The 26,552-nt window shown below is 48.1% G+C and overlaps 1 protein-coding gene across 1 annotated transcript; it reads right to left on the reverse strand.

Annotated features, from left to right (window-relative positions):
- On the reverse strand, positions 1 to 26,019 carry Snx18 (sorting nexin 18). Its single transcript, NM_001107652.1, has 2 exons — positions 24,260 to 26,019; positions 1 to 2,634 (listed from the first exon to the last, which is right to left on the reverse strand). The coding sequence occupies exons 1-2, from the start codon at positions 25,851 to 25,853 to the stop codon at positions 2,381 to 2,383; spliced, it is 1,848 nt and encodes a 615-aa protein (NP_001101122.1). The 5' UTR covers positions 25,854 to 26,019; the 3' UTR covers positions 1 to 2,380.
- Between the last annotated feature and the right edge of the window lie 533 nt (positions 26,020 to 26,552).

Consider the following 26,552-nt stretch of genomic DNA (forward strand, 5'->3'; position numbering starts at 1 on the left):
TTGAAGGGCATGATAGTTTATTTAAAAAACAGAAACGACGAAACAAAACAACAACAGTAACAAAACTGTACCACACTGATCATGTGACCAGCATACACGTAATGGCTTTTCTCTTGGGTATTAACATTGCAGTATGTTTAGATACTGAAATGTTTCAATAGGACCAAGAACGTTAGAGAGTAAGAATCTTGGATGAAAATGGACACTGGTAAGTCTGGTGCATTAACCCACAGAATTCATTTACAGCCCCATGAATTGGTGGCATTATGCTACGAGGTTAGGAGGGAGGAAAGTTATCTCGGGAGGAGGCAGCGTAGACTGCACACGTCTTTGTACTTTGATCTTTAGTTTGTGATTTAAGCTGTGTCCACCCTGGCTAAACCACAATCATACAAGACACCTCAGGTAATGTCCTTGTTACTACTGCACAAGTTTACTAACTTCATTAGGAGAAAAAAGAATCAAACCACCATCAAAACGAAGAGGCAAATAAATGTGACCAAATCATTTGAAACGAGGAAGAGCTTGCTTCTTCAGTGACAATTCAAACTTATAACGTCCAAAATTCTGGAATAAAATTAGTTTTTAAATATATATGGGTTTTCTTTACCTAACTGTACTTTGCAGTCAACGAGAGGGACTGCTTTTTTCAGAGAACACGACTTTTGGCAACAGTCCCACGGGCCTGTAGTAAAGGCAACGCCACGTGATGCCACGTCCGCCTCAAAGTTCTCAAGTACAAGGATTTGACCAGAGGTCAAAATGATCACAATCTGCTCTTCAAATTTCAACCCATATGTGATTACTTCGTAGAGAGTGAATGTGCTGTTAAGTAATTATCCCACTCGCCTTTCCTGTTTTGGTCTTTCTGCAAGCTGACCCCGTTGGGTGACTGTGGCTCACCCCCTCTGAGACTGTACCCCCACGCTACCCTATCAGTACCAGGGTTTCTGGGGTGGTGCGAGTGTAGTTCACAGGGACAGCAGATACAGGTACTGCAGCCTTCAGGGACAGCTTTTACATCTGTAAACTCAGAACTACAGAAAACATTTGAGATTTGGGCATTTCACACCAGAACCTCTTTGTGCTTTTTAAATGAAGCTGCTTGTGAATCTTTTTGGTATTTATCAGTCACTTGTAGTTCCCTTCTAATAATATAGGATGATATTTAAAATAATTTTTAAGGTTAAATTTCTGACAGGGGGCTTTATTAATATTTAGTTTTTAAAAACAGTATAAATCAGTATTTTTTTTCCTTCATTACTGGAATAGTAGAAATTATTTCTGGTCCCTCCTTAAATCAACCAACAGCACTTCTTGTTGTGCACAACACTGAAATTTACAGACATCCCTGAAATTTTTTGATTAAGTAAACGAGTGAATCACAGTGGAGTCTCATCATTCAGTTAACAGTGTAGATCCATTTGAAATCAAAACAGAAAGCTGAACATTAAAAGGAAATTTCAAGCTAAAAAAGAGAGAAAGAAAGAAAAAAAGAAAAAAGACAGGAGACACTTCCCCAAACTAAGACGGAGTGCATTTTCACCCACTGCTTCTACACTTTATCCCCGATTGGATTCTTCCCCACGTGCTAAGGGCATTGCTGAAATCCCCAGGCCCAGTCTGTGTGACCCTGGAGTCGAGGCCGTGTGCTACAAACAGCTGTAAGGGAATACGGTGCACAGCCTTTTCCCCTACGAGACTTCACATCCAGAGACAGCAGAGCGAGCGTCTCATGCCTCTGTCACTGCCAGCATCTTACCAGGCGATGCTTCCTGTGCAAAGTGATGGCCACTGGTTCTACCACTGACCCAGAAATGGGAGGTTTTCATCGGCTGTCACCAGTGCTCGCCTTTCGCTCCTTCCATCAGAAGTTGGGGCTCAAACACAGGTGGGACAGAAAGGAAAACAACCGGTCTGAAGGCACAAAGTCGCAGAGCTGCTCTAGTTGGAGTTTGTAAACAGAGTAGGTTGAGTTTAGGTCATCTCGATCTATGAGACTAAAAAGGCATCCTCAGCAGGCTTCATCCAGCCAGCTTCTTTGAGACTCTTCATGGGCTTTGAGGTCTACAAAGTACACACTAATATACCCATACTTCAAAAGCAATAAGGCAAATAGTATAATCATTATCAAAAGTTACAATAGTAGTGTGGGCATACATAGTATAATTTAGTTACAAAGTGTGGTACTGTTTCTGCTACATAACCATATTAACTGCTTCTCTCCTACGTAATTATATATCCAGCCGGGTTTCAGTTGAACACAAAACCGTCCTGGTACCACCGCCTATAGTTGGCAATAGCTCTTAGAAAGCAGTTTCTGCTCTGCTGTAGAAATTATCCTTGAACTGAAAACAGATGTGCGTCCCATGTGCAGCCATCAGACGCTGTCATATTTATGAAGAGCTTCTTCCAACTTCTGTGTCACTTTTTGGAAAAATATTATTTGTTGTTGTAAAAAATGCTGCATCTGTGATTTAAAGTCTCTTACTCTAATTTGATGGAAGTGATGAATCTCGGCCAACGTGGCGAAGGAAATAGTGTTACAGCGGTCTTGAATGCCGTCGGCCTTTTGGACCTCCATCTTCCCTTCTTCCACGTGTCGTCTACTCTCCTTTACTTTGGTAAGAGCTCCTGCAGTCAAAGACAATAATTAATTAAAATACATACATACATACATACATACATACATACATACATACATACATACATACATACGTATGTACACATCCATCCCAATGGCATAGCTAAGTATTACACAGGAAGCTCGGTACTCTCAGTACTTGTCTAAACGATTTCAGCATCCTTTGGAAATTCAAAATGGTGACCGTAAATACCAATTTATAAAGCATCCTGACCATTGCGCCAACATCACTTCCCCAAACCAACGTCCCATGGTGACCAGACTGTTTTTCTTGACATGCTATACCTAACAAAAAGGTACAAAGACGTGTCCTTTTAAAGATAATCCTCACACCCACACTTTTAGCGTTTACAACGTTTAAGACAATTTGAGAAATAATACCCCATAAAGGATGAATCCCTTTCCTGAGAAAAATCTCACTATAGAGCTACTGTGTAAGGTCAGAGTCACCCCCTGAAGCATGTCAGTACCAACTCAAGCAGGAAATCAAGCGATGGCTGGGGGAGGGGGGAGCTGGGTAATGTTGCCAGTGTACAGTGAAGCTGTCAGGGTACCCAAGCCCATGCCTGTACCTCAGAGCCTCACCTAAATGATGTGCCTGATGGCAGTGGGTGACGTATGACTGTATGCCTAGTCGGGCAGCATCTTCTGGGGGCCACAGATGGGACACTTGCATTGTGAAGGTACAGGGGCAGTGGGTTTTAAGTTTGCTCTGATGACTGTTTCAGAAGGTCACCAAAAGTACCACAGCTTCTGATCTAGTGCTGCAGGGTAGGGGGATGGGACTGGTCATTTTGGCAGGTGCCACACAGGGTGGACTCTTCCTCAGAAGCGCATGCCACAAAGAAGGCAGATGAGGCAGGACATGAAGGAATCTACTGGTTTCAGGGCTGAACAACGCTGATGCTCACATGGTCTGAACACATTTTAGCAGCTCTAGAATGGAGATGGCCAAAGGCATCTAGAACTCTTACGACTAAAGCGATCTAAAAGGTATAGAGTAGAGAATGTGGAAACCAGGCGTGGGACCCAGCAGCCCGGGAGTGTGATGCCCAAGGAGAAATCTAAATTTTAGAGTTATGTTCCTTGCTTTTACCCAGGGAGGCCACCTTGTTTTTGAGTTCCTTCAAGTCTGAAAATTAAGAGAGTAAATCAGTATTCAACTAAGGCTAAATAGTGTGCTTTTCAAACAAAATGCTGGGTTAATAATTGTTGTAAAAAACACAGGACCAGGGATGTACCAGGGTCTATCAGTGAGCTCGTGTGGCCCCGCCCCTGCTTCACCCTGACCAGAGTGAAAACCCACTAACAGCAAAGTTTACCAAGAGAAATGCATGTCTGTGGAGGAATGTACATACCACACATTTTTTTCCTGAGCTCTTTCTAAATGAGAGCTTTCACTGAAATGGGCAGCATCCCAGAGCAGCGGGGCACAGCACAGCACAGGCAGACATCGTGCTGGCACCATTCCACCCTGATGCTTGCTAGACAGAAGCAGCTAGGATCCCCGAGGCAACGCGTGGTTTCAAGACTACCCCTGCCCAGGTAAGGAAGTCTGACACCTTCAACATTTCTCCCAGTCTGACAGAATCAGTGAAGTTTTACATGTGCCTGTTGTTATCATTGTGGTTTTGAGACAGGGTCTCACTGTAAACTCCTTGCTGGCCTGGAGGGGAGAGAGAGAACGGTCTGCCTCTACCTCCTGAGTGCAGAATTAAAGATGTGCACCATGCCCGGCCCTGCCTGTTTCATGTTAAAAAGGCCCCATCTACCCACATGCCTTTTTGTAATATAATGTCTTTACTACATTTGTACAGGCTTCCCACATATGTACAGATATAAAGGTTGAAAAGACAGGGAATACTGAGAGGCAACACTCTAGAGAAAAAAAATATTTCAAAAGACTACCAAAGATATAAAAATCCACGTTTTAAAACGGCAGAGAGAGAAGCAGGGAGGTCTTTGTGATTTGACTGTGTGCCTCTGGAAGCCATAGTCCAGAGTACAAACATGAGACAAGCTCTACCACTGACCACTGAGCCACAGCGTGCTTCCCATGGCTGCCCCGTGCACACCCTGCTCAGATGCTGATGCAGTTCTTTAACAGTTGTCTCCCTGTGGGGTCCTTCTGGCCCCTCAGCAGACATGGGAGTTCAGGAGAATGAAGGTTCCCCTAAGCTAAAGGCTAAGGAACTCTGAGCAGTTAGAACTTTCAAGGCTTCCAAGTGTGAGTGTTCAATGGGCCAAGAAAAAATCCGGGACTGAGTTTTCTTCCACCTGTGACTCTGTTAGGTAAACAGGACAGAGTTGCTATTTTTACAGCCCATGTAACGGCTTTAATTCAGTTAAGGAATATTGATGGTGAGCCTAATGTGTTTGACATGTTGAGTTTGTGGAACAGGTAAAATCAAACACATGTACTTTAGCCCCAACCCTCTGTGTGCTCACAAGGGGACCACACTCAGGACAGATGCACCAGCCAGACACAGTGACAACACACCACAAAGCTCAGAGTTCTGGATGGGAGCCAGATGTGCCTTCCCAAAGGTAACACAGATTATGCCATGACAGAAAATGCCCCACAGACTAGCTACACTACAGTTGCTCAAAGGATCAGCTAGATGCCATGTGCTGTGCTAAGGGTAGTGGAGATAGAGGAGGGAGATAGATTAGGGAACAGACAGACAGTAAATGGTCATTGTCAAAAACAGCCCTAATATATGCTAGGCACACTGCCCCTAGCCTTGCTTCAGCCTACGGCAGATACTACTACTACTACTACTACTACTACTACTACTACTACTACTACTACTACTACTACGTGAATAAGGGAAATTGAGTTGCTCACCATGTGAGCCTGAGAGCTACCCAGGCAACCCTGTAGAGGTGGGTTCTGAATGTGTAACTGATTTAGAAGCAAATACCATAACTATGCAGAAAAGGAGCAGCTGCCTGAACAGGTAAGCAAGGTGGGCAGAGAGGAGCCTGTCATACCTGCAGATCAGCCAGCGCTCCCCTCCTGACCGCAGATGCCGGTACACACACACACACACGTGTGTACATGTATATGTGTATGTACGTGTATCTGTGTGTGTGCGTGTGTGTGGTGGAGGAGTGGATATGACATATGTATGTGAGTGTGGTGCCCTGTTTAATCATTCTCCTTCCACCTTATTCCCTTCTAACATTATTATCTCACTGAACTTGGAGCGAGCCCAGTGACTCCTGTCTCCCATCTCCTCCCAGAGGACTAGGATCACCAGCAGGTGAAGCCATGCCCAGCTCTGTGAAGTGGATGCTGAGATCCAAACTCAGGCCCTCGTGCTCAGCGCTCTTTCTTACACTAAGAACCTCCCTCCAGCCCCTGACTTTTGCTTTAAACCTGTAATTCAAAAGGGCACTCTGAATGTGTAAAAGAAACTATTTATATCTGACTAACCTAAACCTTTTATACTTAAAGACGTATGGTTTTCTTATCTTAAATATTAAAAAAGCACACATTACAGTATTTCAAAGTCTAAACACAAACTTAAACCTGAGAGGGAGTTTTTGTTCTTTCCTTTTTCTCCATCTACTGAGAAGCCACAGAATATGACATAAATTGTCAACTCCAACCCAAAATATCACCACCCTTTAGGAATGCATGGTTTACTTGATGGGTAAACCATAACCTTCTGACACCAGACAGCTCACTGTCGTAAATTTAAAAGGACAGGACTAAGCGTATGGAAGAATGAGTGCCCAAAGCCAATTCCACCCGGAATTCCAGTTTGACCCACTTTACGAAATTCAAGTTTGCTGGCATAGTGCGTCAGTCAAGTCTGTAACAGAGAGATGAGCAGGAGACGCGTCCATGAAAAATGTGGCTCCTGTACAAGGGCTCAAATAATTTTTGAGGTAAAAATGAGGTATACATGCCTCAAACAGTGGAGAACATGTAACAGTATGTGAAGGTGTGAGTGTGCACGCTCACCGGTGAGAGCCGTGGGCACTCAGAAGGGTTCCACCTCTACCATAGAGGCTGGCACATTCCAGGCCTCTTGGGCTACACGGTCAGACCCTGTCTCAAACTGTACTGCTCCGTCACTCATGATGTAGAGCAATTTCTTTAAATAATGCCTTTTAAATGAAATGTCGCTAACTCAGTGCCTCCCAGACCTACTTTTCAAAAGAAAGCAAGATTATTAAAAATAAAACAAATTGATAGAGTTATGCTGAGGAATTAAATGAAAGAAGACTGCCAGCATTCTACAGCACGGCTTCGGGGTGGGACCAGCAGCCTGGCCTGCCTACAGTCCAGTCATAACTAGGGGGTCTTCCACATCTGAAGCAACATGTACTTCCTTTTTCTTAAAAAGTAATTTTTTTTGCACAAGAAAGCTGTTATATTTTGTATTTTGTGACCTCTAACAACTAGAACAAGATTAATTATTACAAGTTACTTTACTATTCCGGACTGGGAGTAAATGGAACACTGAGACTTAAACAGCCTGAGCCACACACATCAAGAGTACGTGGACACGTGAAAGGGAAAAGAGAGCTACTTTTAGGGTTCCAGAAGCTTCTGTCTGCCCCACCTCCACTCACTGAGCTCTGTCTTCTGACCAAAACAAAGACAGACACATTCTGCTCTGAGGAGCTTCAGTGGGAAGTGAATTACCAGTGTTACTGGGCTAGGCCTGGGTTTTGCACAGTTGCTCGTTCCCACAGCAGACAGTTCTTGATCTGGGAATTCTGAGCAGTTCCCTTCACTTCGCATCTTTTTGTGTGTATCAAAATAAATTTGTTTGCAAAATGTTCCGTCAAACCTAGATGTAAGGAGAGCTGGAGAGGAAGAGTGGGCGGAGTCAGATCAATGCCAGCTTACTCCTTCTCTGGAAACACTTGCACTTTGAAGGGCTTCAGGGACAACTGCAGAGGGGCACACACTGCAGCCTGCTGTGGCACACAGGAAGGCAGCACTGAAGCTGTCTCTGACCGTGGAGTACGGTAAAAAAGAGCTAAAAGCCCTGCCCAGAACAGAAGAGCAAAGGGACCACACATTTCTATCAGAAGCGAAGGAGAGGGGAAGAAATTATGTGGCGAGGTCTAAGGTCGGGGAGCACTGTTAAACCAAAGGCCCCTAATGCCCATGATTAGGGCGGCAGTTTCTAAATGAAAGAAAAGAATATATGGGTCAGACCGAAAACTGGCAAGAGAATGGTTCTCCAAGAAGTACACACAGACAAGACACATGTGGAAAATTCTTAGTCATCTTCAGGAAGACATAAATCCTAACTATACGGATCTTCCATCCCACCACGGTCGGAATGGATGTCACCAAGTTAAAAAGAATAAAGAGAGAAGCAGAGGAGAAAAGCAAATGCACATGATGTTTTGAAGCGGGCGTTACACGGGGTTGGTGGAAGGTAAGCTGCTGTGGAAAAATCATTACACACACCATAGATAACCTAATCTGACAGTTACTACAGCTTTAATCACAAGAGCCAGATTCTGGAGTCAGCCAAGGCGTCCCTCAGTGAATACACGAATAACGACAATGTGGAGGGCATGGGGAATGGAGAATTACTCTGCCATAAAGAAGTACAAACTGGGGCTGCAGAGATGGCTTAGTCAGGTGCTGGGCAAGCCCGAGGACTTTAGCTCCATCCCTGGCACCCACGACCCACACAAGAGTGGCTCAGGGAGTACTCTTGCAACACGCCCCACACACTGCCGTGCCCCGGGGCAGAGGGAGGGCAGGCTTTTGGCAGTCTAGCCAAATTGTGAGCTCCAGATTCAGTGAGAGATCTACTGGTGGAACACGCTGGCACACACATGCGCACACAGCAGCCCTGCAACATAACGTCAGTTGCAGGGAAATCCCATGTTACGTGAAATATAACACTCACTTTCAAAGACAACTATCACACGTCTCTCATGCAGAAATCTAGATTTAAAGAAGACATGAAGGCAGAAGGGGAGCTGCGGGGTAGGAGGGGGTGGAGACGAGAGGACAGGAGTGTGGGCTGTGCTCAAGGCATGCCATGTGTACAAAGTCACAGTGAAATCGTTTCCATAGAGTGAGCTTGTGCTAATAAATAACAGGAAAGCGTAATGGATGGGAAGGGTTTCTAATAGGATGTTGCTGGGCTACAGGAGACAGTCAGTCACCCCTGGGATAACCTGAGCAGAAGCGCTGATTTTAAAGTGGCTACTACAGAGCAGGGTGTGTTCTTCAGAAGAGATGTGGGGACACTCGTGGGTCAGGGGACTTGCTTCTTACGGGAAGGTGGTGGACCCAGTCCAGGCTGAGTCACCCACAGGAAATGTGCTCTTGACATGGGCTCCAAGTACAGGAAGGGGCCAGAAGTGAGGTGAACACTTAAGCAACCTCCTCAGAAGGTAGAGGTAGCACAGGCTGTCCCAGAGCATCAGACGGGACTCTAAGACACACTAATAGCCCCTTCCTATGAGAGCTCTGTGAGTAGGACAAAGGGACAGGAAAAACACACACACACACACACACACACAAGCTTACATTGTGGTGGTTTGAATAAAAATGGCCTCCGTAGGCCCATGGAGAGTGGCACTATTAGGAAATGTGGCTTTGTTAGAGGAAGTGTATCTGTCCCTTCCTATTGCTTTAGGATCAAGATGTAGAACTCTAGCCAGGCGATGGTTGTGCACACCTTTAATACCAGCATTTAGGAGGCAGAGACAGGCAGGTCTCTGTGAGTTCTAGGCTAGCCTGATCTACAGAGTTCCAGGACAGCCCAGGCTACACAGAGACCATGTCCCGGAAAACACACACACACACACACACACACACACACACACACACACACCCCAAAAACAAAAAGATGTGGATGCCACGCTTCCTGTCATGATGATAATGGACTGAACCTCCGAACCTGTAAGCCAGCCCCAATTAATTGTTGTCCTTATAAGAGTCGCCTTGGTCATGGTGTCTCTTCATAGCGATGGAAGTCTAACTAAGATAAGTGTTGAAAGGGACATTTATTAAATTAGTTTGACAAATTACCCGGAGTCCTCTATAAGAGAACCAAATTTCACTCAACAAATGATTTATTTCTAAAGGAGCAGTCAGACTTCCACAGACAGTGACTGATCACCAACGCCATCACTCCTGGCCTGATGGACTTGAGAGGCAAGCTTCAGTTCAAGCCCAGGTGTGCAGGCTACTGCTGGTGCCCGGTTCCCTTCCTTATTTATTTAAAGCTGAAAGGTGCTCGGAAGTTTTTGGTATAATTCTAGAATCTTACAAGAGGTTGTCACTTGTCCAGAATGTCCCAGGGCTATGTGTTCAAAGAACCCACCATTCCCACCTGCCACAGCCTGGCGCTTGTGGCTTTCATACTACACAGGTGTCTGCGAGCATCCATAGGTACAATGTGAGCTGAGTGTCTCAGATACTTGGAAGCAGAAGCAGGAAGAGCGCCATGAACTCAGGGGCACTTGAACAACATAGTGAATTCCAGACCAGTCTTGGCTATAGAGACCAAGTAGTCCTGAAAGACCAAAAGGACTCCTTCCCATTCCATACTTTGAGAGTTAAGAGGAAATAAACCAATGTTTTTACTTTGCTGTTATGAACAAAATCTCCTAAACTTCAATGCAGACTCTAACTACAAAGTTCAGCAAGGTTCCTTCTCACACCTACTCATGCTCACCCACCTTTGGAAGGAACTTTGCCCCACATTTCCAGCACTAAAATCAGCTCCACAGACCCCCAAGATCTCAGATTCACTTCCGTCCCCTTCCTACCTTAGTGTGTTACCAGGGTAGGGCCCCTTGCAAAGTCTTATCCATGAGCAAAGCCAGGGAGGAGTGTCTTTGTACACGCTCCTTTATCAGGAACATGTTACTCATGTTTTCGATGAATACTCAGTCAAAAAGTAATTATTAACGAAGGTTATTAATATCATTAAGGAGTCAAGGAAGTCAGCACCATGTGACAGAGAGCTACACTGTACATACGACATCATTAAAGTATTTCCCTTTGTAAACAGCTGCTTCCCAAACATTTCAGAGAACATGGGAGCCACAGTCCTGGTTTTCACCAACACTGAGAGCCCACCTCAAGCTGGCAAGGCAACGAGCGCCCTGCAAGCCTGCCGGCGCCCTGCTGAGCTCTACCAAGACAAGCACCTTTCCTAGCACAACTGGCAAAGGAAACAGGAAAAGCTCCTCCTCACTCCTGGGCTATACACGGCCTCAGGAGTTGCCCCAACCCCATCTAAAAACTTGCCAGGGCTGGTGTGGGGATCCCTCTTTGTGCCCCCCACATTCTCCCTCTGCACCTCAGCCTTCCCGGTTTTGTCCCTCAAAAGCCATTTACACAAAAGGCCCAGTCACTAAGCAACAGGGATCCGCTGCCTTTTCCCTTGAGAGAGAAAAGGGGAGTGGTGGTAAAAACAAAAAACAAAAAAACAAAAAAAAAAAACAACAAAAAACAAAAAACAAACAAACAAAAAAAAAAAACCAAAAACCAAAAAACACCTCATTTGATTTGAAATTACACGTGTGCCAAAGGCATAAATAAGGTAGATTTCTGGTCTTCCTATGGGCTTCCTCAGTAAACAGAGGCCTCGGTGTTACAGGGCAAAGCAGAGGACAGAGTGCAGATATGGGAGGTATGGACGGTAGTCCAGTTATTTTCATTCCCCTATGCTCCCAATGCTAAAAGAAAATGCTAATCTGGCCAAGATGACCTACTTCCTTCTCCTCCCTCTACTGGACACACCCTTGCAGCCCTCCTCCCTTCATCAGCCTCTTCCCCACCCTTTTTCTTCCTCTCTTTTGGTCTCCACCCACTTGATACTAGGAACCTTGGCAGTCTGCTTGATCTCGTGGTGGGTAGGAACTCCCTTGCCCACGTCACAGGTAGCAGCATGCACACTGCCTCAAAAGTTCCACACACTCAAGTCACACTCGGATCTGAGCTTACACACTGTGCCAGGGAAAGCATCACTTGTCCACTTGTATCTGTTTTTGAGACCTAGTCCTACTAGGTAGGTAGCCTACCCTTGAACTCACAATCCCCTAAACTCAGCCTCTCAGAGTTCCAGGATTTAAGATGTCTGGTCCCAAAACAAGGCTTTGAAGGGCTTAAATGCCACTAAAGCCAAGCACTAAAATATTTAAAGGTAAATTAATTTGCATTCATTTTCAACTCGTAACTGCACTAAATGAAGAGAAGTCTGGAGATATTTTAAGAGCTGAGACAAGAATGAGTGAAACCTGGCTGCTTGTTAATGGGGGAACAAAAAAAAGACTCATTTAAAGAATTCCATTCTTCAAGCTCGGTTTGGTCCTAAAAATAAAACGTAAGTTGCTTTTCGTGGTAAAAGCCTTGCTATACCCTGAAGAACCCAGTCAGCAAGCACAGCTGGACCCCAGTGACCAAGGTCCACGGAGAGGGACCTCCAGCAGGGATGGGAACATCAAGGTACACTCACTAATCAAAGGTTCAGTTTGCCTCCTTCCCCCAATGAAGCCTGAAGTCAGGTCTCTTGCAGTTAATGTGCTAAGAACAGAAAGTCCTTAGCTGGAACTTCATAAAGGCTCTCACGATGCTTTAGCTCCTGAGAAATAAACCCCAAGGTCAATCTCTAGAACCAAAGAGACTTTACACTACTGTGTGACAGAAGTTCTAAGAAGATTCTGTGCACACAGTATGCCTTTACTTCAGAGGAGCGGGTCCCAGGGTGAAAAGGCTGAACGCCCCCTCCATCAGCAAATACAGATGAAGACTTTTAAAAACTCTGAGCATAAAAAACACAAAGCACTATTTCTTTTCTTGAATGTTTTCTGGCCATAACATCCCACTAAGCAGTGTCGGCCAGCTGCCAGCACTTATATTTAGCAGACCTTTGAAAACAACCCAGGAATCATACCGGAGAGAAGCTGGACTCAGAAAGAGAAGCTGGACTAGGAAAGTACATCTAGCTGGGAGCAAAAATCTTGGTTTCTTTTGTTCTGGGAAGATAAAATGGAGCTTGGGCTAAAATCAAGTCTACACAGGGCTGCTAAACTGAAATGACACTCCCCATGGGGCAGGGGCAGGGGCAGGGGCAGGGGCAGGGGCAGGGGCAGGGGCAGGGGCAGGGGCAGGGGCAGGGGCAGGGGCAGGGGCAGGGGCAGGGGCAGGGGCAGGGGCAGGGGCAGGGGCAGGGGCAGGGGCAGGGGCAGGGGCAGGGGCAGGGGCAGGGGCAGGGGCAGGGGCAGGGGCAGGGGCAGGTCTAGTGGGAAGAGGCACTGCACGGGAGCCTGGGAGCTGCGAGCTGGAAGCTCAGGGCCAGGGCCTCCCAGGAGGCTGGACTTCGAAGGCTCCCAAGAGAACAGTGTTAATCTGAAACCATGAGAAGAGCTCCAGAGGATGTATTTTTTGCTGTCTAGCTCAGGTCATCTCTTATTTCTTTCACTGTGCCCACTCCATGAGGGCTGCCCCTGCACACCACCCGATGATCACGAAGTTTTGGGGGCAGACCCTAAATCAGTCACTTTATACTGAAACCCCCTCCCGCACCGCCACCACCACCAACATGTGGTTTCCCTGTGCCCCTGTGCTGGCAGGGACCAAGTGTCCTCTGGCATGTCTGAACATCCTTGGATGAGAGAACAAGAACAACCAATCAACCAAAGACAAAAACAGAAGACCTAGAAAAGTTCAAGTTTAAAGATATACTCAAAGTACGAGCCTGAAGAACATTGAGACGGCCCATGCTGGTCTCTGTGTATGCAGCTGTGGACAACAGGAGTTGAGTGCCCATGAACATCCAAGGCCTAACGCCTGCCGCAGGCCACTGGAAGCCTCTGCTGGTCCCTGTCAAGAGCTGGTATCATTCGATTAGGTTGCCAGCCTCAAGAGGAGGGGCTTCACTGTTGGTTTATTTTAGCCAGAAGCTCCCTTTATCCTCATAGAGGAAAGGAAACCAGAGTTCTCCCGTTAATTAGAACAGTGATGGTGGCCACAGTGGTGCACATCTTCCATCACAGCACGTGGGCCAAGGCAGGAAGACATCCCTAAATTCAAGGTGAGCCAGTCTGAAAACACAAAACAAAACAAAGCAGCTGGGATGCAGGATTTCCCACAATTCCTTTCAGCCCCACTCCTGCCTCCTCACCCCCCCCCCCCCGCCTCCTCTCTCTCCCTGTCTGTCTGTCCCTATTGCTGGCCTCACCCAAACTTAACACCTAAGGTAACACAGGCTCCTGCACACATCCAGCACCACATCAAGTGCTGTCACTTGAGCTAACAGATGTCTCAAGTTCACACACTCCTTTCCAAAGCTGCACACATGGCAGTCCTACTCAACAGCCTCCTCTTCTCCGCGTGCCTGGGCAGAGCTTCCTAAAGTGAGGTCTACAGTGAGCGCCAGGGAGCAGGCGGGGACCTCGGGCTCCCACCTCACCAGCTCAGTTCCTACCTGTGAAGCGGTGGAAATAGAGGGGTGTCTACCTCAAAAGCTCCCGTGAGGTTTAATCGGGTAGAGTGAAAATAGAACATGAAGCGCCATGCCTGGTACGTGGTGTGCCTTCGAAATATGACAGCTACTTTGAACATGATCAAGGTGTCACTATTTAGTTGAAAAACCTCTACTGGCTGAACAACTGACAACAGAATCAACTCTGTTTCCTAGCGAGTATTCTCGTAGCGAAAAGCATACCAGTTTCAAGGTGAAAGATTAATTCAAATCCTGCCTTTGACATGTCCGCTGTGTGAGCTAGGACTCAACCTCTCAGACTCAGCTGTGACGATCACCATCAGGAGATAGAACTCCCTTGGGGAAAGTTAGCTAACTGGACTGGACTGAACCACGTCACCCCAATCCTGTCCACCTAGAGACAGTCTCTGCACATTAATATTAATACCGACCTTCTATACACTCCCTCCACCACTCCAACAGTGGCTGTAAACCCCAGAAACTTAAATATAAGCACTTTTTGAAAACTACTAATGTCCACACAGCATGCATGTATGTAATTAGTGAGCTGATGTCAAATGTGAGGCACACCTGACAGAGCAGGCAGGGAGGAAAGGGGCACAGAGCCAGCCAGTTAGTTACACAGGGATGATGCCATGTCACGACGGGTACAGGCTGGAGTGACCACCTACAGCCACACTACCCTGAGGCAGCCAGCAACCAGGAATGGAAGTGGTATGTGCAGAGGGAGCGACGGTTCTGCCAGCACCTTTATTCTGGACAGCCAGTCTGCAGAAGTGTAAAGGAACACAAGGCTACTGTTTGTCACCCGGACTATAGGGACCTGTTACGGCACCTCAGGAAATTAGTACAGCAGTTAATACCAATGCTTAAAACACTAAGCACTAATTCCATAAAGGACAGGTGTGAAGCACTTGTTCAAAGGACTATGACATCATGTCCCCCAGTACGCCTGAACAGTGAAAGCCACAGAGCAAACTCCCTAACAGCGGCAATCGCCACTTGTACCTCCATTCCACGACCCTGCTTGTTCTTTAACAGGAGGCTCAGCAAACATTTTCCTTGAGGGCTAGACAGTAAATATTTCAGGCTTTGCAGATCAACAAGCGAAACTGGGGTTATTATGCAAGTACTTATAGAACCATTAGAAGCATAACACCATCCTTAGCTCAAGTGCAGTAACGAGCACCTTCTACACCTGGCCCAGGGCTGCAGCCTAGACTTCTGCCAGCACCTACGCTGCTCGCTCCATGCTTAATGCTCTACAGGTCATTTTATGTCCCCTCTCTCCACTCCCGTCTCTTCTCCATCCCATGACACCGCCTCCATTCAGGACTTTACTATGTCCTGCCTCAATTATTTCAGAAGCTTCCTACACCAAAGTGCCTGTCATATTAACTGACCTTCTATCACTCCCTCCACCCAACAGTGGCTGGGAACCCCGGAAACTTAAATATAAGCACTTTTTGAAAACTACTGATGTCCACACAGCATGCACTTGACACTCAGTAGATGGTGGCCCCGCTGATTCTGAGAGGCTACCAGCACTGATTTTTGCATACACAGTTCCTTTTATCTGGGAGGTTCCCTCCCTGCTTGCAAATTTACAACTGCTTTCAAAACTTATCTTAGAATGAGACTGTGAGACCAAGAATTCCTTCTCCAGATCTTCTACCATCAGCAGGCACCATGCCTGCATGTGTCCCGCGTGTGCACGCTCCTTCAGACTTCAATGCTAGAACCAATGAGCCAGCTGTTATGTGCTTATCACACCCATTCTAAAGCATAACAGGACCAGGCGGGTACTCTCCATCCATGTTCTTCCAAAACTCAAGTATGAGTATCTTTCGAAGCAGAAACCAAGTACCCGCCATCCAGACCACCCTGACTGCTAATGCTAGCTGACAACCCTTCTTTCTGCGGTGAATGTGCCTTTTATCTGGACTCTCCGTACACACATCCTACCCAACAGAGCAGTGAATTCCAGGAGGGTCCACCAGCTCAGCACCTGAGCTCCAAGACTGCAAGTCCATTGATAACATCAATGCACACGGGGTTTTCTGTGCTGAGTTAAACAAAAAGGGCCCCATAAAGAAGTGTGTGCTTGTGAACTGTGTCTCTACATGTTCAAACACTAAACAGTCCATACAAAGAGACATCATGAGGTACATATTCATTTTCCTCCCTCTGGTGATTTTTGGAAAGTCACTTCAAAGCCATGTAAATCTAAGGCTTTAAAATCACTCACATATTAATGACGTCATCCATAAACTATATGCAGAGTCTATCTTCAGGTCTTGTGCACTTTTAAATGGAAAAACACACAAAAGACATACCCTAAGTCACTGAAAACATCTTTCTCAAGGTCAGCCGTGTAGTTTATTAATAAGCGCCCGCTTCATTAGCTCTACGAACATATGCTAAGCACTTACTGCAAACACAGAAATTAGTGTAGCTATGTAATGCAGGGACACAGAAGGAAGATGCCAAACTCCAGACAATCCCCAAGCCCCACAGGGACTGCTTAGAGGGGATGCACCCTCTCCACGCAGTATGTCCGATCCGGGGTTTCTGCCTGGGTTTGTACCAAAAAGAGACGCAGAGCACAAAGTATCTACAAGGCATAAACAAACGTCCCTTCTAACCTGCAGACTGCACCTTCAACACAGATCTCGGGAAGGCTGGGACTTCTTACCACTTCTACTGGTTTCCTGCTTGTACCTGCTCCAGTCTCTGAGCCATTCTTTTTCTCGGCATAACTGGTAAATGTGCAAATGGATGCCATCCCTTCACTCAAGATCCTCAAGAGCTTCTATCTTGCTTGAACTTTTAACATGCCCTGACAATGACCCCACAAAGCTGTACCAATTCGATTTTCGGTGATGGACTCTCCTACTAGGACGGCCTCTAGACCCAACCTGTGACCCTGGCTGAACTTCAACCTTCCTAGTCCACAGCTATCCAGGGCCTTGTTAAATCCCACCTTCTCAGTGAGGTCTGTGTTGACCATACTTCTCTGTGCTCCATCCTGCCTCCTACACCCTCCCGCCCTGCTCCACTTCTGAGCACATATCACTCACATATATAAAATCTGTCTTGCACTATGGTTTGCTGTGTTTGGCTTTCACTGTCTCCCCGCCGCTGGAATGTAAGCTGCACAAGGGCAGCACTCACTCAGGTTAATGATGTAATCTTGGCAGTGCTTAGGTTATGTCTATTTAAATATTTATTCAATAAAATCGAGTTTATTTTTCAGAAGCTCCTATGAATAAACTTAATGATTTTGCCTTTCTCCCAATGGCCATCACCCGACCCACTAAATAATGCACAGAGGAAAATCCAATCACATCAGGAGTTACAAAGGGTAGAAATGGAGACCCTGGTTGAAGTACTCGGGATACAGTTCAGTTCAATCAGACTGTATACCCACCGTGATGGCTAGTTTTGACTGTCAATTTGATTAGATTAAGGGCATTCAGGACACACATCTTTAGGCATCTATGAGGGGCTAATAAGAAAAGCAAACTGAGGATCACACAGAGGCTGGGTAGGTCTCACACTGGCTAAAGAGGAAGAGGGAGAAAGCCTGAGTCTTCCTCTCTGCTTCCTGTTCCAGAGTTGGAAGCAGGCAAAAATCTCAAGGTCCACTACATGGACCCACCATGTCTTCTCTCCCAAGATGGGGTCTCTGCTTTCAAACACAAGCAAAAGTCAGCCCTTCCTCCCTTCAGTGCCTTGTTATTTTTGGTTGCAACACAAAAAGTAAACTATTTACTTGATTTTCTTTATTTTGGGAAAGGCGACTGTATTTAGAGTTCAAAATAAAGTTCTCTTTGCAAACAGAAAAAACAAAAACAAAAACAAAACAAAACAAAAAAAAGCATTCCAACCGACTGCTCTTGCGGCCCTACTCATTACATCCCCTACTTGGGTTCTAGAGGCTGCAGATGTTTGCTGGAAGGCAGTATAGTGTCACAACGCCTCACAGGCACCCTGAGGCCAGGTACTTCCCTCTAGAAGCATCTGATGAATTAGCCAGGGATACATGTTTACTGATCTGAGCTTAATACTGTCAGCTGATAAAGGATTTTCATGCTCCCAGCTTGCAGTCACAGGGGCAGACAAAACACTACTGAAACCAGCCTGAAACAATGTCGAAATGTTTACTGCGGCCTGGAGTTGTTTTACTTTCAATATAGAAACTATGTTATTTAACAGAGTAAAAATCATCTAAACAAAAGCAGTATCTAGGAAATCCAGAACATCATATCTGTAGGGATATGAAGAAGGATGTCAGAAATGTTGAAGCAATCTGTTCCCCCACAAAATTAATCTGATGTGGGAGGAGGGCCGACAAGAGAAAATTTACATAAACAATATACTGATCACTCCAGATAATATTTCCATTTATCCCTCTGATGCCAGTAATACTTCTGGTATTCGCTATGGAATGACTTGATTAAAACAGAATCCCCCAGTGCTGTGTAAATGATTGCTCCAACTTTTGTACTTGGCCTGCAGTTCCCGTGGTAACAGGCTGCTAGGAGGGGAGGCACACTTACTTGAATTGTGTTTTAATGGAAATTAATTCCCATTCTTTTAAAGCACCTTCCTGTTCTCAAAACCCAACATTTAGTAAGTAGCTACTAAGCACTACATAACTTACTCCTCATGAGGACCTTGAGGAAGTCTCCTCCTTGCCACTGAAGGTTGTGGAGGTTCCAGTTACCTGCTCATAACTGGCTCCATTCACTCACATATGAGGCCCACCAGACTCCACCATGCTGGTGTACAGACAGGACTGGTGCACAGCCAGGAAGCTGCACACAAGACTTCTTGGCCACTGCAGCTCAGTAGTCAGACCCAAGCCACCCAACCTCCCTTGTAATACCCGTACACTAAGAACACACCCTGTTTCCATTATCCACCAGGCTCTCAGCAGCCTGGCACAGCACCACACTGGCACAGCCCCGCACTGGCACAGCCCCGCACTGCCACAGGACCACACTGCCACAGCCCCGCACTGGCACAGCCCCGCACTGGCACAGCCCCGCACTGGCACAGCACTGCACTGCCACAGCACTGCACTGGCACAGCACTGCACTGCCACAGCCCCGCACTGCCACAGGACCACACTGCCACAGCCCCGCACTGGCACAGCACTGCACTGCCACAGCACTGCACTGGCACAGCCCCGCACTGCCACAGCCCCGCACTGCCACAGCCCCGCACTGCCACAGCCCCGCACTGCCACAGCAGGACGATCACTCTTTATCAGTTGTCCAGAATTCACTGAGAATCAAAGAGTGCTGTCTGTGCCTCCAGTAAGATCTAGTCTGTGCTGTCAACACCAGCTGCCAGGTGGCCCAGTCTCTGTCTTCTGGATACACTGGCATTAAACACAGCTCAGCTACTAGACCACTTGACTGGTGACAATCATGCATTACGGGCTTCAGAAATGACACATTACGATTTAATCGTAAACTCTCGTTCTAAGACATTAGAAATAGTACAGCAGATTTTTATACAGCTGTCAATAGGAAACCTAAGTTTAAGGGCAATTTCTTGTTTCCTAGTGAACCACAGAATTTCTCGTGCTTGGAAATCCTAAGGTGACCTGACAGGGTGTCATTTCCCATCAAGAAGGAAGTCCCATGGAGCCCAAGGGTGCCAAGAGTTCCTGATGGAACTGTCAAGGAATGAAAGTCCCCTGCCTCCGCTCAGTTCAGCTGTGATTGGCTTCCCAGTGGGGCAAACAGGACTGCAGGGTTCAAAGTTTAGAAAATCACTGGCCGGGAGGTTGGAGAGGCATCTATCTATCTAGCTGCCAGGCAGGACAGCCGTGGGTCAGGAGCAGGAGTGCTCCTTGGCCAGTCACATTTAAGCTTTAACCAAGCAACTGACTCCTCTACTTCGAAAACCAAAGGTTACCTTAGTTCTGCTAAGAAAAGGACAAACCGGGACAAGGGTTACATCTAGAAATGAAGTCAACAGCTGGGGTGGAGATAGGAGAACGGAGAAATGATCCAAACTGAGATAAAAGTTAAACTCAGAGAAGGACCGGCCTCAATTTCTGGCCCAGAGGTTTCAAAAGGATGGACTTGTAAACAGCCCGCCTTCCTGGTCTTCCTCTGCATTCCCAGCACCATCTCTTCAGGCTATTTTTAGCACAGGGGACAGGGGCACTGAAGGGAGGCGGGAGCAACAAGGCCTCACCTTGCCTGCCCTGCCTGGACGTAGGCTATCTTTAATTAATGTCTGAGGGCCACGGGACCAAACCTCCTCAGGTGGGTGAAAGGCAGTACAGTGGTGAAATCCTACCCAGCAGGACGGACAGGCAGGCCAGCTTCTCGGCGAGCCTCAGGTCTTGGGGCTAGCTTTTGTCTGAAAAGACAGTGAGTGCCTTCTGGAACATTCAGAGAGCAAAGAAAGAGTTTGCAACATCAAGTGGAGAGTGTGAAAAGTGGGATTCTCTTTCTCTAGTTCTGCTTTGCAAGATACAAACGAGGTCCCAGCCACAGACGTCTGTCACTACTGAAAGTCCCCACTGAGCTGTAGCTCTGGGGACCCCTTGCTAAGAGGCTCCTTCAAACTGGGTTATCTTTCACTGGGTAAAGCAGCCCCATGCCTCTTTCTTTGGAATAAAGAAGCTGCTCTGCGTGGCTCCCTCCAGACCTGCAGTCCACAGTTGTAAGCAAAGATGAAAACAAGGGGTCTCCTCGTTTCACTGTTGTGATTGTCCCCCTACTGTGACAGCCAAGAGATAAACTTAAAACTTTTAAACCATGGGTTGCCGCCATCCAGATGTGGCTATTATTGACCAGAGTGGCTCATCCTATCTTTGGAAAGCAAACCGAGTGTGCTTGAAGTGTGCTGTGACTCCCATAATAAACGCTCTCCCACACAACTGCTCCGAGTCACCAGCTTCAGCATTATCACAGCACACCGAGGGCAAGAATGATAAACAGTGAGAAAGTTTAAAAAAAAAAAAAAAACCAGCTACCACTGAGGGAAGCAAAATCAAAGCCACAGGGTTTCCAGGTCAGTGACAGAGCTGAGCACAGGCACCAACGGGACTACAGCACTGAAGGGGCTCCTGTCAAGAAAAACTGACTGCAACTAGAGCACTATTCTCAATCTCCACCCAGCCCTACTACCAACTGCAGCAACCCCTTCAGCCTCCACTCCGCTCTGTGAACTAAGCAGGTCTATTTAGCTAAGAGTCCATTAGCTGATTTAAAAACACAATTCTAGAATTGTCATTTAGTTGATGGAACCAGATGGCTCTCTTCACCTTTGCTCAAAGCATTAACCAAGACCTTTATTAGCCTAAGCAAGGCCAGCCAGCCAGCCACATTTAAGAGTACCCAGCCTCATCCCGTCGTGGGGGTCCAAACCAGGATGGCTCAGACTCCCAGAGGCACCGGTGCTGTGTTCTGAGACTCAATGCTCCCAGGAAGAAGGACTGGGAGGATCGCAACCCGGATCCTGCAGAACCTGTTTCCCCTCCCAGGCTTTACCAATTACACTTACAAGGGAAGTTAAGGGTTGCCACAGAATTACCAAATAAAAAGAAAACTACCAAGAAAACGCACTGAACTCTTAGGAAAGGGGTTGCTAAAGCCACAACTTACTAGGCAGCGAGTGCATGGGGTGCAATGGAGCTCTGAACAGTGATGAATGGCAAGGCCTGTGTTTCCTGCCCAACCTTCTGGTCACAACCCACCTAAGCACTTGCTTCTTGACGAGGAACTGAAGTCCTCATCAGATTTAATTTTAATTTAGCATGTATGAAAAGTGAGGCACTGACCTTGCTCACCAGGGTAAGACAAACGTTTTGAATTTCTTAACTATAAAATTTCTTCGTAAACAAAAACATAAACTTTGGGTGCCTACAACACAATCCTGGAAAGCCTCTTTGAGTTGTTCTTGTCTGTCTGTCCTGTTTTGCTGTTGCTATTCTCAAGTCAGTTAAGCCCTTTGATGTGATTATACTTTGAGACCTTGGATGGAAAAAAAAAACCCTCAAGCAGTAAACAAACTCCCAAGTGCTCAGGTCACTCCAGCACAATCAGCCACTGCACAGCCGCCGAGGAGAGTCTCCGAGTACCCAAGCATGCTCAAAAAGCTTCCCCCAGGTGGGGGCAGGATATTAACCTCACTGTACTGCCCTTAACAGATACATCGTGTAAGCAGACGCGCTTGGCTGTATGCATGGGACACTGCAGCCTTAAGTGGCAAGGCTCTAAAGACAGGTCGTCTAGACTCGGGCTCCCGTGCATTACACACCAAGGTGACAGCAGAAACGAAATTCACCACCAATGCCTACAGATGTTTAATCTCTGGAACTGTTTAAACCACATAGAACGGCACTAGTTTTGAAAGGGGAGGACTTCCAGATCTAGGCAACAGGAGACAATCCAAGTTTTAGGATTTAAAAAAGTTCAATGGCTGACTAGACTAAAAGAACCACCACACATTCAAGCAGCCCTCCGGACAAACACAGCTTTTCCGAGACACAGTTTCCACAGCAGGGCGTGCCAAAGGCCTGATTGACAGTAAAACCAGCGAATGAGCCTACACAGAGGCGGAGCAGACAGACAACTGCCCGCCCCCACGGGTGTCTGTACTGGTTCTGCCCTCCTCCGCTGGTGACTGCCAACCTTCTGTACAAACTCACGGAAATTCCTAAGTAGGCAGCCAGCATGTGACCTGACTGAAGAAATACAGTGGAATTTAAATGCTAACGTCTTGCATTAAAGACTCAAAATGTCAGGGATTTGTAACTTAAAAACGTAAAGAATAAATACAGGCCAGCAGCAATATTAACGCTCAAAGGGCTAATTCAGTCTTAGACTGTATCTGTGAACTGCAAATCGGCAAGAGAGTTGTTATTCTCTGGGAAGCTAGTTCCACAGTTTCTCGGCAGCAAGCATGGACTCTGAACTTCCCCTATCCCCCCACCCTATTTAAGAGTCTGAGGTCTTGTCACACTTGAGAAGGGGGAAGGAGAGAGGCAGAGAGGAAGGCAGTGGCAAGGAGATGGCTATTTCCAAATAGCTGAAGGCTTGACACAGATTTGCTCTGTTTGCTTCCAGAGAGCCAGAAAGACGATCGAGAAAGAACTCGGTTGAACACAAGAAAGCAAAAGCCAAAGATCAGGTGGCTCACAAATGCTTTGTCCCACATGGCCAGGAAGAGAGCAGCAGGTCACCCCCTCCCAAGGCCAAATCTGGTTATCCACGCAGCTTTCCACCAGCCCAGGATGCTACAGTAGGTAACTGCCACCTCCCCCACACTGGTCCTCCAGAGGCAAGGTCGTGTTCTTGCAACACCTCCCATCTCTCTCTCAGTCAATGGAGCCATTATATCAGAAAGCCAGCTAGCGAGTAACCTCAGGTCAGTCAGGCATGACTGCTGTAGTTTACCAAAAAAAAAAAAAAAAAATCATTTGCAAAGTCAGGGCTTTAACAAAAGCCAGTAACACACCAAACTAAAAAGCACTCTTAACACTGGGACAGCGAATTCACCGCTCTCAGACACAACATTCCTACTTCGCCCCAACTAGTCTCCCACATCATTTTCCTAAAGAACAGTCCAAATGTCAGCTGGTTAATAAACTCCAAACCCAGCCAAAGGAGGTCGGAGATCCTGAAGGTTGGGCCTTTAGGCCGGTTTGCAAGCTGACACAGGAAGTTCCGGTGCTGCCCCAGCATTGTGAACAGGGCTGGCCCAACTCCCCTGCCACAGCAGGGACTGAGGGAAGGCCTGACTTACCTTTATTCCCAGTCATCCATCCATTCTTCCTATTGTCCCTCCTATCTGCCGGCACTGCAGCGTTCAAAGAGATGCCTAGCCTGGCGTGGGTCCCCTACTAATTCTGCCCCAGTCCACGAGCTTACAGATCAAAGCAGCTGATTTCCCTGCCTATTCAAACTCTGAAATAACAACGCGGTCTGACAAACTAGCACTCTGAAGAGTGTGTCAGCCCCTGACTAGAAGGAAATCCAACAACCCACTGAAAACTCGGTAAGGAAAGTCCCAACAGTCACAACCCTAAGGGTCCCCAGACAGGGAGAACGACCAGGAGCCTGAAACCAGAGAGTGGTACGCCTATTAAAGTCACCACCTTCTGACCCCGTGCCACCTGCCCCACAGGCTTTACCTTTCTGAACATGGATGATGTCTGGGAAGTTGGCCAGGTGCCCCTGATACAGTGCTAACAGGTCCATGACTGGGTCCAGGTCCTGCCTGGGCTGCTCAGCGAAGAGTTCACCGATGGCATCATAGGCGTCTCCGGTGAAGGCAATGGCCTGATTCAGACCCACGGAGAAGGCCTGCTGATCCAGCTCAAAGGCTTGGCTGAGGCCCCGAAAGGACTGGCCCACCTTCTGATACTCCTTCTTGAAGCCAGTCACCTGCTTGCGCGCAAACTCGTTGGCAGTGTGGTTGAGCTGCAACGCGCTGTCATCCATCTTCTTGGTGAAGCATTTGAAGCCATCGATCTTGCTTTCCACCTCCTGCAGGTCCAGGGCGGCCGCAGGTGGTGTGCTCAGAGTGAGGAAGAAGTTGGCGCCCACCATCTCATCCTTCTCAGCCTTCCGCTTACCCTGTTTCCAGGCCTTCTCATCAGTGCTGCTGGGGCAGGTCAGGAAATGCTGGAAGACGTCGCACTGGGCCAGCACTGGGTGACTGGCCATGTGGTTCATCCACCAGATCAGACCCTTCCTGCGCTTGGAGATGAAGTCCTCCTCGAAGCGCCCGGTGGCCTGCTTCTCGGGCAGATGGGGCACCGAGATGACCGGGAATTTCTCCGCCAGGCGCGCATACAGCCAGTCGAAGTGCTTATAGCGCCTGTGCACGGGCACCTGGGTATGCGTGGGCACCAGCTTGTAAGAGATGTAGCTCTTCATACCCTTGAACTTGGTCTGCTTGGTGGGATCGTCGATGGTGCACTGGAAGGGGTAGGGGTTCTCCTGCCACTCGGGGCCGTAGGGACCCAGCACCACGCACAGCTTGTCCCCATCCTTCACGAAGCCTGACGCCTCTCCCAGCACGAACGCCTCCCCGCCCGACTTGACGAAGGTGGAGAACCGATTGAGGTTGCGGCTCACCGTGGCGGAGCTCTTGGCTCCAGACGCTTGATGCGGCGGGGGCGCTGAGACGCCACGGGAGCCCAGCGACAGGTCCGAGCGTGTGGACAAGCGGTAGCGGCCGGCCGCGCCGCCGCCCGCTGAGGACGAACCGTCGAGGTCCGGGTACGCACCGCTGCCCAACGCGCCTGGCTCGTCTGCCACTGTGGAGCTGTCGTCCCACTCGTCGTCCCAGTCATCGTCGCTGCCTAGGCTGGCCTGGTAAGCACCGTAGAGCTGCTGGGGCGACGGCTGCGGGGCGCCCCCGCCGTAGGTAAAGCCGGCGCCCGGCGACTGGAAGGAACCGGGCGACGCCTGCGGCTGCAGCAGCGGCTGGAAGGCAGCGGGCGGCGCGGCTGGCAGAGGCTCGAAGCCGCCGGGCGGCACGTTGGCGTAGCGGGCCGGAGCTCCTGGGCCGCCGTCGGCCGGAGGGCCAGGCTCCGGCGCACGGATAACCTGCACGTACGAAGCCGGGAAGAGGCCGCGGTCGCCGCGGCTGTTGATCCCTTCAAGCCAGCCCTCGATGTCCTGCTCGCTGCACAAGCTCAACACCTCGTGCTCCCGCAGGGAGATCTCACCGGGGTTCTCGGACCTAAAGTCGTAGAGCGCCCGGGCGCGTAGCGCCATGGTCTCGAGCCTGGCGCCCCGAGCCCGGGCCGGTCCGAGGGCCCCGCGGTCAGTACCCGCGCCCCTGAGCGCCGAAGGGAGCGAGCCTTGAGGGCAACGCACGGTCTGCTCCCCGTTCCGCTCGTAGCCTCCGTGCAGATCCGCTCTGCTCACCGCAGCGACTGCAGCTTGGGGCCACCGCCGGCCGGGGGCGGGGCCCGGGCCTCCCACGTCCCCAGAGGAGCTAATCCATTGCCGAGATCCGCGTGCCAGACAAGAGCAAGGGATGGCCGAGCAGCCGTGTGTGCGCCGACTGTGCGGCCGCAACTGCCCCCTTGTGGCGGCTATGGAAAAGGAGCGAACTTGAGTGACCACGTGGTGGGTGGGAGGATTTCCAGAAGTAAATTATCTGAAATTGTTTAGATCTTTACGTCATAAAATGGGGGGTGGGGGTTTTTGTTTGTTTGTTTTTTGTGTTTTACGAAAGTGTATTTGTATCTACAATAGCCCGCTGTTCCTTCTCTGACTGCTCAGAGTAAATGCTCCTAAAATGACCTTAACCCCTACGTGTAATAAAGGCTTTCACAAAGAAGATTAGCTGTTGCACTGATAAGTACGCCTTTGCTAGGGTTAATATGTAGTAACTCACAAGATACCCATCTTGTCACTGAAGGTACGGCTCCTTTCCTTCCTGTACTCTCTGATCTTGTTGACAAGGAG

Source organism: Rattus norvegicus, chromosome 2 (genome assembly GCF_036323735.1).
Source record: "Rattus norvegicus strain BN/NHsdMcwi chromosome 2, GRCr8, whole genome shotgun sequence".
NCBI lineage: Eukaryota > Metazoa > Chordata > Mammalia > Rodentia > Muridae > Rattus > Rattus norvegicus.